This window comes from Carassius auratus, chromosome 47 (genome assembly GCF_003368295.1).
Source record: "Carassius auratus strain Wakin chromosome 47, ASM336829v1, whole genome shotgun sequence".
Lineage (NCBI taxonomy): Eukaryota > Metazoa > Chordata > Actinopteri > Cypriniformes > Cyprinidae > Carassius > Carassius auratus.
The window spans coordinates 6,431,700-6,444,913 of record NC_039289.1 but is presented as its reverse complement, the minus strand read 5'-3'; the positions used below and the strand labels follow the sequence as shown (position 1 = coordinate 6,444,913).

Here is a 13,214-nt window from a genome sequence, read left to right as displayed (position 1 = left end):
GACACCAGAGACCTTACGGCCAAAGCTCAGAGTGGCCGCATTGACAATGGAGGCGGAGAACAAGGTCCACTTGGACTCAATGTCTCCAGCCTCCATCGGAATCTGGTCAATCTGACAGTGGGCTCAGCCAAACGTTCCCAACAGTCTCTCACAATATGTTTTGGTCCACTGGGTCTGTCCAGCTTCCTCCCCGCCATCGCATCCAACTCACTACCAGGTTTTGATCAGTTGACAGCTCCGCCCCTCCTCCGATCGTTGACTTCCTGCCTTGGGTGTCCTGGTGCAACGTGCACTGATGGAAATCCTTATGCTTAAATATGGTGTTCGTTATGGACAAACTGTGACTTGCACAGAAGTCCAATAACAGAACACCACTTGGATTTAGCTCGAGGGGCCATTCCTCCCGATCACACCCCTCCAGTTGTCACTGTCACTTTCCACATCAGTGTTGAAGTCCCCCAGTAGAATGAAGGAGTCCACAGTCTGAGTACTTTCCAGCACTCCTCCCAGAGACCCCAGGAAGGCCGAGTACTCTACACTGTCATTTGGCCCGTAAGCAGAGAGAGACCTATCCCTGACCCTAAGGCGCAGGAAAGCAACCCTTTCATTCACCAGGGTAAACTCCAACATATTGCGACTGAGCTAGGGGACCTATGAGCAACCCCACACCAGCCCACCTCCTCTTGCTGCAGGCAACTCCAAAGTAGTTTAGAGTCCAGCTTCTCTCAAGGGGGGTGGTGCCTTGGGATACCCTTCTGGGGGCATATAGCCCCAGACAACATAGCTCCTAGGATCATTCGGGTACTCAAAACTCAAAACTCAAAACACCACGATAAGGTTGCAAGGAGGAATTTCATTGTAAAACAAAACATGAAATTACCATTGACTACTATATTTTACAAACACATTGGTGTACCATTATCAAAGTATGTATGTACAATACCATAGAGAACATGACCTGAAAGTACTCAAACAGGTTTTGAAAGACAAAAGTTATAATGACATTTCAAATAAATGCTAATAGATTTCTATGAATTTTGCCAATTGTAAAGAGTCTGGTATTTATTAGAATCCTTGGGTCATGCTGAGAACATCGATACCAATGTTGCAACAGTCAGCCAAACTTCCTGTCTGCCATTTAGATTTTCTTAAAAAAAACCTACTTTTTCTAACTCCCCCAGACCGCTGGATTTTCACCAAAATAAAATCTTATCATCTTCAGACCATGTTGACAAAAAGTTATGGATTTTGTGTTGCTGGACAAAACTGTTTTCACAAATCATAGCAAGTAATTTAGGTATGATGATCTCTGCAAAGCTTTGGAATATTGACACCAAACTGTGTGTGTGCCATTGTAAGCTTACACAGAACACACCACATCAATTTGACATCAGCGCCATCTATTGGTCAAACGTGATAAGTTAATAAGTCATGTTACTGGAGGTTGTATTTAATGATTTATGATAAACAAAAAGATTATCCTAAAACTTCTTGAATTACTAATTTCTGCAGTTGCAATAAATTACATTCTTATAGTGTGAGTCTATTGGTGTGGTTTATCGCTAGTGTTTCTGATCAGATTTTATTTTTAACAGCTATATGTATTACAGGATGCTACCTTCAAAAGCATGATGTGATTCAAAAAAGGTTTGTATCCTGTATGCAGGATGCAGTTTTCCACTCTGATGCGGAATCTCATTTCTGTTGAAAGAGTGTATTGAAAAAACTTTATTTATTGAGTTATGATATTCATTTATGAAAATGATACACTGTATGGTTGCACCACAGTCCTTTTGTCAGTCAGACATGGCTTTAACATTGTTGAGTTAATGCCAGTTTAGACTAAACAAAACTCTTACCCATCCCAGCAATGTGCAGCAGTCAAGACAAACTCATCAGAGATTAGGAATCCACCGCAGTCGTGTTGACCAGAAATCTGAATAGAAACCATATAAGGTCTGGAGTGGGGTTTTGCTTACCTGCCGTTCACTATACCCACATGAGCTGAAAGAGATAGCACTGTTAGTTGTCTTGTTCATCAGATATATCAATATGCAATTTAGTCAATCCGTCTCACCAGTGAAGGTCAGGTGTGGCAGCAGAGAGGCCAGCAGGAGCAGAGAAATGATGGTCATCATGAAGACAATCAATGTGTTCTCACTGATTAAAACACTGCATAAAAATACTTTAAAGGGGGTGGAGACATTTATCTGACCAAATGTCTGCATGACATGGAAATGGCTCCAAATGACTGTTTAACCTCTTATCAACTCTGAATAGTTTATAGAAATTTAGATAAATCAAAAGCATTTTATTTATTTATTTTTTATTGTTTATTTTATACAAATTGTTTCTTGTTTTCCTTTGAAAAAAAATCAATGTTACAGTGTGGCACTTACAATGAAAGTGAATGTGCCAATTTTTGTAGGGTTTAGAAGCAAAAATCTGAAGCTCATAATTTTGTATAAAGCAACTGCTTTTACCTATTATGTTACAACTTGTGTACCATTTGAGCCATGAAGTGAACTATTTTTGCAGTCGTTTACGGCGTTGTCGCACATTAGAAAGTTGTATATACATATAATAGGTTAGTAGGTTTTATTTATTTTATTTTATTTTGTTTTTTTCAAGTAAAAAAGTGTCAGCATACATTGTTCACATCTTGTAGTAATACTAGTAAAACAGTGAGTGTATTAACATTTATAGATTGGCCCCATTCACTTTCATTGTACTTGTACACTGAGTACATTTCACTGTATCTGTCAGTCTTTCTTTTGTTTCCCCCCGTCATCAAGTCCTGTATATATGTGTTCCCTGTTCCAATTTTCTTAGTCGGCTGTTGTAAACGTCTTCCTTGAGTTCCTGTGTTTTCCACCTCTCCTTGCCCCTCTCCCCGTGAAGTGTATTACAGTATCATAGATTTTTATTTTATTACGAAATGAAGGGACAAGTGAAAATTATTTTTCATGGTATTCAACAATAACAAGTGCTATCAAGAAAACTTCACTTGTATTGAATATCAGATATTTAGATCAGTTCGCATTATGTAGTAAAAAGTAAAACATTCTAGAAATTATTAATTCTTAAAATGCTGTAAAATTCACAATTATATTTTATTTTCTATTTAATTATTTTTACTCAAAACATATTTAATTGCTTTACAATTCTGTCACAATTAAAGATGTGTTGTGTTGCAAAAGCAGAGCTCTTTCACAACGTTTTAGTTGTAAGGTGTAGTAACATTTCATAGAAATAATTTCTAAAACCACATCTGAGCTGATGGAGCAAAGACACTGAATGCCCAAAGTTTGTCTTTCTAGAAGTTTCCACTACTGTATGTATGATGTAAATGGCTTGCAGCTTGAAGCCACCAAATACATGTTCCTCTTTCTCTTGACTCTTATGGTGACTGGAAAAGGATATGTTTTGTTTGCTTCACTTCTGTTTACATGCAGCTGAAACATATCGTAAGAATGTGTTAATGAGATGCGGCCTCAAGATCCAATGCTGAGGGAACAACATCTTTTTCTTTACACTTGACTTCTTATGTTGAGCAAATAACATCATGGCCATGAGTTTATGCATAAACAAATCTGAATCTCCACAGCCACCTGTTACGGCTGCTGGTATATGAATGAAGGCGCACAAAGGAGAAGATATACTAAAGGGTACTTTTAATAATCGCAGGAGAATAAGGGCACATTCAACATAATACAATACATAAGCGTAGGAAACAACGATCACGGACGATGAGGAACTAAAAAGACAGAGTATTTAAACACAAGGGAAGTAATGTGATGAGGTGAATGGAGAAAGGTGTGGATTAATCAATTAACCAAACACGAACAGGAAAATGACCAAATAAGGAAACAGAAAGTCAATGAGTGCAACACAACCTGTAATCATTAACATTTCATTTTGAAGTAAGACTGACAAACATAGTACCAGCATAAGACCTTGAGGCCAAAACTATATCACATGGCTTAAGGATGTTGTTACCTCGATAAAATCTGGTGGCCACTACCTAATATTCCCTGATAGCACATGTATATCACGGAGAAGTCTATTAACTACAGGGTTTAAAATAAAGGGCAGTTCCATGAGGTACTTAGAAGATCCTGTAGAAACCCATATCATCCTGCTAGGCTTTTGAAGACATCAAAGGTCTTCCAGGGATCCCATCATAAAGGAAAGATTTTCAGTTACCTAAAATACATTTTGAATTCCTCGAGCACAAAATTAGATATTTGAGGGAACTGTAAAAGGATTCTTAGAAGTTCTCCAAAAGATGCTCTCTTTTCATTTTTACATTGTAGGTCCAACAAAGAATCCTCATATCAAGACTCTTGTGGCTGTTTAAAACTCTTGAGTTGAGCTAAGCACGTTTGTTTGTTTTTTTGGAGATTTACAAAAGTTATTGATGTTGCATTAAACTAGTTTCTTCAGATTAGTATATTCGTTTCTGAACATAGATCTATAAGAACCAGAGAATAAATATTCTTTGTGCAATTAGCATCTGACTACAAAAAAAAAAAAAAAAAAAAGATAACATTTTGGCCTTCAATTTTGCATGATTTTCGTTCCTCTATTTAACGTTTTTTAAAGACACTAAGGGTGAAGCCAGTGTACTTTACAATAAACAGTTATAGATCCAGAGTCTCTAGGTAAGAGATCTATTCAGCTTTAAAAGAGACAAATGTGAGAGAATCAGAGTCTCTATCTTAGAGACAGTATGTTGTTGAGATCTCTTTTAAAGCTTTAATGGAGACCAGTGTGAGATTGTTAGAGTTTTTGTCTCAGGAGACAAGTTTGAGAAGCAGGAGACTCGAGCAAATGTCTCCTTTCGATATTAAAACTAACCGACATATTTTCTAAGAGAAATTTTTAAGATGTTAAAGAGAACTCACTTGTGATTTTTCTTTCCTATGGGATTAGCCGTGTCTGATTGGACATAAACATTGTGCTTACCCCTATAATGAGACTAAAGATAGACAGAATATGACTGTTCAAATATGTACAGAAGTGTGCACAAATCTAAAACATGTTAGATTTTTTATTTATATATTTTGCATTAGTCTGCCAATAGAAATATATAAATATATATATATATTACATGTCCAAAATTAAATGTTGCCATTAATTATTATTATTATTATTATTATTATTATTATTATTATTATTATTATTATTATTATTATTATTATTATTATTATTATTATTATTATTCCTTTATTTATCCAGGAAAAATACCTGCAAAGCCAAAAAAAAAAAAAAAAAATGTATAAAAATGTAAATGCATTAAAGCATTAAAGGAGTGGTTAGATCTCTTAAGCTTTATTTACATTCCATTTAGTGACACTAAAAAACAGTAACACGCACGTTTGTTGTGTTTTGTCTGATAAGTGTGTAACATCTGTTGGCATTGGACAGTGCTTGTTTTAATCAACTGAACGTGATGGATGTTGGATAGCACCAAACTGTTTGTCTGGTCTTGAAATGTCTGAGAAGAGACGTCCTGTACTTGCTGGATCTCGGTATTGGTCTACGTCCTAACTCACACTTTTTAGTTTACTTTACTTAAAGGGATAGCTGACCCAAAAATTTAAATTTGATATTTATCTGCTTGCCCACAGGGCATCAAAGATGTAGGTTACTTTATTTCTTCAGTAGAACACAAACAGACATTTTTAAAACAAATTGTTGCAGTTTATCAGTCTTATAATGTAAGTGGATGGAAATCACGGCTAAAACATAAACTAAAACAAACAAAAAAAACACACACACACACACACACACACACACACACACACACACAAAATAATAATAAACCCTGTGTCTCATGACGATACATTGATGTGTAAAGACACAAAATGATCAAACTAAACAATGACTGAATTGTCTGAACTGTATGAGCCTCTCCTCAAAACACAGCCTGCTCGTGAGGTCTCCTTTTTCATTTTTGGGTGAACTATCCCTTTATTGAACATAAATCTGTTGATTTTAATCGTAATAATAGTCTGTACTGTTTGTCTACTATGCTTTTGTTATGCAGAAAACTGACCCCTAAAAGGTTTTATATAGAACCCTTTTCAAATAACAATAAGCATATCACATCAAGTTGTTGTGTGATCATTTAAGACACTTTTATTAGCATTTACAATGACAAGCAATATATAACACAACATTCACAGTGCAAAAGTTACAGGGATTAACATGTATCCATTTTTCTTTGCCTATTCTTACTTTTTATTATTTTTACGTCTCTAGAATAGCACTCTCCATTTTAGAAATAATATTTTTCAACCCCTTCACCTTATCACCCATCTGACATGTCAGTTACAAATTATGTTGATTGCTAGAAACCACAAAAAAAAGAAAAAAAGATTAAATTGAAAGTTAACTTGCAAAAAGAATTAAAATAATAAATACATAAATGCATAAGTAAAATGAGTATGTTAAAAGGTTCCCTGATAACACTCACTCTTAGTGCACTAGGAAGACTCGAAAGATATATCTTACCAAAGTTGTTTATTTTCCTAAGTGTGTTCCCTGAAGTGTCCCTTAGGAAGTTTCTAAACATGCTGCCTCTTACGTTCTACATTACAAAGGCGCTGTCCAAAATGAAGGTGCTGAATTAGTTGGCATCGATTGCTCAGGAATTGATTTTCCACTTCACACGAAGGTGCACTACGGTGTTATGAAAGAAAACACGTTTTATGCAAATGAAACATTCCTCAAATTAATTAATTTAACATAGTTTATGTTATCAGTAAAATATAGACTATAAATTAAATTATCAAATGGTCAGTAATATGTTCACACGATCTGTTGTGACGGTTAGACGTACCGGTTATCCCTCACTAATCATCCACCCTCCTTATTCCGTTGTGACACTTGTGCCGCTTCTTGACATGGGTTTAACGACTTCTAAAAATTATGTAATAAACTTTTATATTCATGGCAAGGTACTTTACAATCAGAATTGATTGGCAAGCAGCTGTAGTTAGCCTACTTCTGTTTAATGTGGTATTGATTGTAATTGGTTAACGTTTTAAATAAAAAGCAACCTATCTACAATGAACAGAGAGAGAGAGAGTTAGATACATAATAAGGTGGGGAAGCAACGTAAAACAAAAAAAAGGGCACCAAGCTTCTCGTTAGAGGAACTTGAATTTTTGTTGGACCTTGCCACCAGGTCGGAGTTTTTGAGATCACACCCCTATGGTCCACTATAACCTACATGTTTATGGCCACGTATCCTTTCGCGATATGTACACCTGATCAATCACTGATGGATTGGCGATAGGGATAAGTGCGCCATCCACCAGGACCAAGTCTCTGGGGATGCCAACAATGGCATGACAGCCCTGCTGCACCTCCTGGATCTCCTGACGTGTTGCCGGCAGCCAGACGTAATCCCCGGCATGGTGCAGAAGGGCATTGGCAGTGTGGACGCAGCTCCACACCGAGGTCTTGCTTAGGTTGTATCCCTCTCTCACGACCTCGATGAAGCTCTCTGTAGCAAAAAACCTTAGCGCTGTAAGCAGCTGGACTTCAGGGCTTAAAGCAAAATGACTCCGCGTTAGCCTGGCAAGCGCAGGTGTGCGAAGGTCCAGCATCTCCATAATGACTTTTTTAATATAGCCACGTCAGGCAAAATGTCAAAAGGGCTTAAGTTTTGCCGAATAAAAAATTTGACATGGACTAAACGGCTCTGCGTCCGGCTCCGTCTTTGATTCAATTAAGGACACGTTGGATTGCTGACAAAGTTGGTCGCTTATTGGACACCACCATGCTTACGCATTTATAGATCTTAGCCATTTAGATCTTAGCCGTTAATAGAGAGGTTAAGGAATAGGTTAAGAACTACTTAGCGATACGAACGTTTTGGGGAACCGGGCCCAGGTCATTACCCTTTACCTTAAATAAATGTCAAGTTTTTACTCCATGTATACTGCAACTTTTGCCATTTCTGTAACCCATAAGAGATTGTGAACCACATGTTTCTGAAAAGGGAGCTTAAAGACTAACTAGTATTATCATATTTACATTTAATTAAATTTTAATTTTACATTCAGATAAGCATTTAAACAATGAAAAGAGGGCCCATTACAATTTTAGCACTGGGAAGGCCAAAATAGTGCTGACTGAAATGAACTAAGTGATGGCTTTAGGATGCTCCATAGTATTGAATAAAAAGTAGACAGCAAACAGATACAGATACAGAAGTCAGGGAAACATTCATTAGACTTATGGAGAATACAGTACAACAGGGAAAAGAAAGGAATCTCTCACAATTAATGTTGTTATGTTTGGTTTTAAAAGGGTCTCTGTTATTGCTGCATTTTGAGGGTGTTAGCATTGTGATGGAGAGCAGAGCCTGTGGTTTGGTTGAAGATTGGTCTAGAAACGTTAAGACTGTTCAGTGCTTTATTGCAGTAATTGCAGTTATTGATACCGTGGTGATCTCTCTGGTTATGTTAGCACATGCATGTGAGCAGGATAACTGTAGCACTTACTCAACTGGAGAAACACTTACTTTGTTCTGTTAATGCTATCAGTTTGCTTGGTTTTAACACATAAATCAGCTTGCATCATCAGATTGATACATAGCTGAAGAAAATGTTACATTAGTTAGCTCAACTGAAATTAGTTTTTTGGAATAGACACCCGGTATATTTAACTTAACATGAATTTGTTAAAACTAAAAAAGTGTTTTTATTTTACTTTTACTGGGAAACATTTTTTTTTTTCTTTAAGAAAGGTCAACTAATTAGCTTCCTCCTTTATTTTATTGTAATTTATTTTAATTATGAATGTGTTACAAATGTTGTTAGATTTTATGTGACAAATCAAATCCTAGAGGCTTTTCCAGGCTTCTTGTTATTTTATTTTGTTTTATTTTTGGTTTATGGTTTTCCCATGTAATATTGTTAATTATCTGTGGTGACAATGAGGACACTATGACCGATTGATGCGATATGTTTATTGAAAGAAGGTTAATGGAAGAATTCAAGAAAAAAAAAAACATTTCTTCTTTTTTTGTTTTGAAGTTATTTAACTTTTTTAATGTTTTGGTAGATCCATGGAAGATATGCTGCAATCTTAGTATACACATTAGGACGCTCAGCTGAATTACAGAGTTTAGAGTCACCAAAAGATGTGACACCAACTGCAGTGTCTCCACAAACCAAAGGACCTCCTGAATCTCCCTGTTAAGAAACACAGATCAGCACATCACTAGGAAAATCAGTTCATACATTATCATAAAGTCTGTGAATTTTTTAATGGAAATGTATTTATTAATTTTTGTACATACTTTGCAGGATCCGCCACCGCCATATGCACAGACCATCTGTAAGGCCGAGTAGATGGGTCCCCATTTACTTTGACACTCTTCGTGATTTAGTGCAGTCACGTTTACCTCCATTAGACGATCGCTCCCTAAGCCAGTAGTCCACAGTCTTCCCCAGCCCGCAACACTACAGGGAGTATCCACACTGACGTCTTTGCTGTCCTTTGGCAATGGTATCAGTCCAACATTTTTGTTTAGTCTGACTTTTCTTTGTAGCTGCAATTCAAAAGCACAACCATTAGTAATAAACATAATCTTTTTTAAGGCTGATTTTATTGCTGTACTTGTGGTTAGGACAGAAGCCCCAAAGGCCAAAGTGAATAAAAAAAAAAAAATGTTCCTCTTAAAGTATATTTCTTGCACATTAGATTTTTGACTGTTTTATATAACAACCTCAAACAAATTATGTTTTTGTTTTTTTGTTTTCTAAGGTTTTGGACATGCAGGGAAAATACTCAAAGTTATTTTCAATAGGTTAGAAAGTAAGTCCCTTCTATTTTTTAACAAGAAATTTCAAAAGAAAGTCATACAGAATGTTATTCAAAATCTGTTTCCTGACCAGATATTGTCTGAACAAGTAATATGAGCACAGTTGGTTACCATCAAAAGCATGATGTCATTCTGCAAAGTACAGATTAAGTAGTCTGGATGCGGGATGTAGTTCTTTACACTGATGCGGTTCAAACTCGTACTATTTCTTAAGTCATGAGCACCAACAACAACCGTCAAAGTCATACGTCTGTTGAAAGAATGTATTGTAAAAATTTATTTATGAAGTCATGATGCTCATTTATGACATATAAGACATTGTATCGTTGGACTACAAATGTTGTCCGTCAAACGTGATTTTAACTTAATGTTTCAGTTCAAAGTAATCAGAACTTTTACCTGTTCCAACAATGTGCAGCAGTCAAGACCCACTGATTAGAAATGAGGGATCCGCCACAGATGTGATGTCCAAAAAATTGAATAGAAACCATGTAAGGTCTGGAGTGGGGTTTTGCTTCCCTGCCATTCACTATTCCCACATCCACATCAGCTGGGAACAAGAGAGTGCTGTTTAGTTCTAATTTTGCGCAGATTAATCAATTCAGTACTTTGGTCAGTCTCACCAGTGAAGGTCAGGTGTGGCAGCAGAGAGGCCAGCAGGAGCAGAGAGATGATGGTCATCATGAAGACAATCAGTGAGCTTTCACTGACAAAACACTGTATAAATATAGTTTGAAGGAGGCGGAGACATTGAGCTGCCAGACCTAAAAAAAAAACTTGTGGCATGAGTAAGCATTGTTCTTGTCAATCCTTGTGGCCTCAAATTTGAGAAATAGGATTTAAGAATTAAGCATGTACTACGAGCATGAAAAAAATAACTAATTTGCTTTGTACCTTAAAACTCAAAGATAAAATAGAAGGCGATGAGATAATGTGAAGTTCATCAAAATTGGCTTTTAATAAGACCTAAACATGTAACAATTTATTCATGTATAAATTGTATTCACAAATTGACTTGAAAGATTTCAAAAGATTTGCAGCTCTCAAAAAGACATTATGAAGGCAGGAGATGAGCCACTCTTCTAATATTTATTTATTCACTCACATATTTAAAAATGGCCACTCTAAACTGCAATCCTGGGTTTTCTTGCTTCACGTTTCACTCTTCTCACAATTTGCATGGAGTTAACAATTAGTTCTGGTTTAATAAGCTGGCATTTCAAACTGAACATTCCTTAACCCCAGGTTAAGATTCTTATTTGCATATTTGGGGCATTAGTGTCTTTGATTGGTTGAAGGCAGCACACGACCTGTATACATATTGGCTTTACCATTGCACATACTCATATTATTAAATTTGCTTGACAAAGCCACGTGACATACGTGACATGATTCATCATTTAACCCAGCCAAAGTGCACCGACCCAGCAGTGAACACACACCTGGAGCTGTGGGCAGCCATTTATGCTGCTGGGGGTTCAGTGTCTTGTTTAAGGGCACCTCAGTCCTGGTATTGCCGACTTAAGACTCAAACCCACAACCTTAGGGTTAGGAGTCAAACTCTCTAACCATTAGGCCGCGACTTCCCCTTAATTTAATTTTATTATTATTAGTGGTGCTTGCCAAAGGCTAATGTGGCTTGAAAAAGCCAATTTACTGAAATCTGATTTAAACTTCTTCTACTGAGACCTAATTTTAAAATGTTTTTTTAAAGCTACAACCACCAGACTCGGGCCAAAACTTCAGACTGGTCTGACTTGGGTTCCTATATCTTTTCTATCTGATCCGGCTTATGGTTTTCGTAAACCAGACTATTTAGACCACCTAAAATCTCATAGACTTTCATTGAAGAGGGGTGAAAACTTTTATACAATAAGACTTATGGTGTATTTAAGCTGTCTACTGCCATAGCAAAACTTCAAAACTCCCTACTGAAAATACAGCTAAAACCAGCCTAAGCTGATTAGTTGCTTTGGCTGGTCTCCCAAACTGGTTTTAAAGTGGTTTTGGCCACTGTTTTAGCATGTAATGTTGTTTTTAGCATTTTTATTTTTTTTATTATTTATATATATATATATATATATATATATATATATATATATATATATAAATATATATATATATATATATATTATTTTTATTTTTTTACTGAATCAACTGGTTTTAGATGGTTTAAGATGGATAAACACAGAAAAATGCTAACAACATTCTACTAACATGTTAATCATGTTAGCAATATGCTAGTGACATGATAATTACTTGAAAATCATGCTAATGACATGCCAGTCACTTGGTAGTCATGCTAGGAACATGGTAGTCACTTGCTAATCATGCTGAAAACATGCTAGTGTCAAAGTAGTCATTTGCTAATAATGTTAGCAAAATGCAAGAAACTTGTTAATGACATGCGAGTGACTTGTTAATCATGTTAATTACATGTTAGTTGCTTGCTTATAAGGCTAACAACATGTTAGTCACTTGTCAGTCATGTTAGCTACTTGCTAATCATGTTGGATATGTCCTAACAATATTCTAGTCACTTGCTAATAATGTTAACAACATGCTTGAAACATGTAAACAGCGTGTTAGTTACTTGCTAATCATGCTAATAAAATGTCAGTCACTTGTTAATCATTTTAACAACATACTAGTCACTTGTTAATCATGCTGGAAACATGTTAGCGAAAAGCCAGTAACTTGCTAATCATGCTAATGACATGCTAGTCATGCTAACAACATGCTAGTCACTTGCTAATGTTAATAACATGCTCGAATTAACGAATTAACAACATGTTAGTAACTGGCTTATCATGTTAACGACATCTTAGTGACTTGTTAGTCATGCTATCAACATGCTAGTCACATGCTAACTATGCTAGCAAAATGCTAATCACTTGTTAATCATGCTAGGAACATGCTATTACTTAATCATGCTGGACACATGCTAGTGACATGATAGTCACTTGCTAATAATGTTATCAACATGCAAGAAACTTTTTCATGGCATGATATTGGTTTGCTAATCATGCTAATAACATTCTAGTGACCTGCAAGCAGAGGTGGAAAGTCCAGTGGTATGAAAGTAAAAGTACTGCCATATGTTTATTCCACCCATAAACTTAGCCAGCTCATTTCACCAGAGGTGCAACCAAGTCATTCCTTTCAAGTCACAAGCAAGTCTCAAGTCAAATCCCAAGTACTCAAAGAGTTAAAGTTAATGAGACAATTAAGTGACTAATTAAAGACCATTGGATATTAGTGATGAACATCTGCTATTAACAATAGTGTTAGGCGATATATTCATTTTTCAAATCATCATATCGTTAGACCGTGAGATCGCGATACACAAAATTATCATGCATGGGTGGAG

General features: G+C 36.1%; 1 protein-coding gene across 1 annotated transcript; it reads right to left on the bottom strand.

Annotated features, from left to right (window-relative positions):
• Positions 1–8,973: 8,973 nt before the first annotated feature.
• LOC113064608 (cathepsin G-like) lies at positions 8,974–10,545 on the bottom strand. Its single transcript, XM_026235445.1, has 5 exons — positions 10,468–10,545; positions 10,244–10,394; positions 9,956–10,094; positions 9,320–9,571; positions 8,974–9,212 (listed from the first exon to the last, which is right to left on the bottom strand). Exons 1-5 carry the CDS (start codon positions 10,526–10,528, stop codon positions 9,054–9,056), a joined length of 762 nt encoding a protein of 253 aa, XP_026091230.1. The 5' UTR covers positions 10,529–10,545; the 3' UTR covers positions 8,974–9,053.
• Between the last annotated feature and the right edge of the window lie 2,669 nt (positions 10,546–13,214).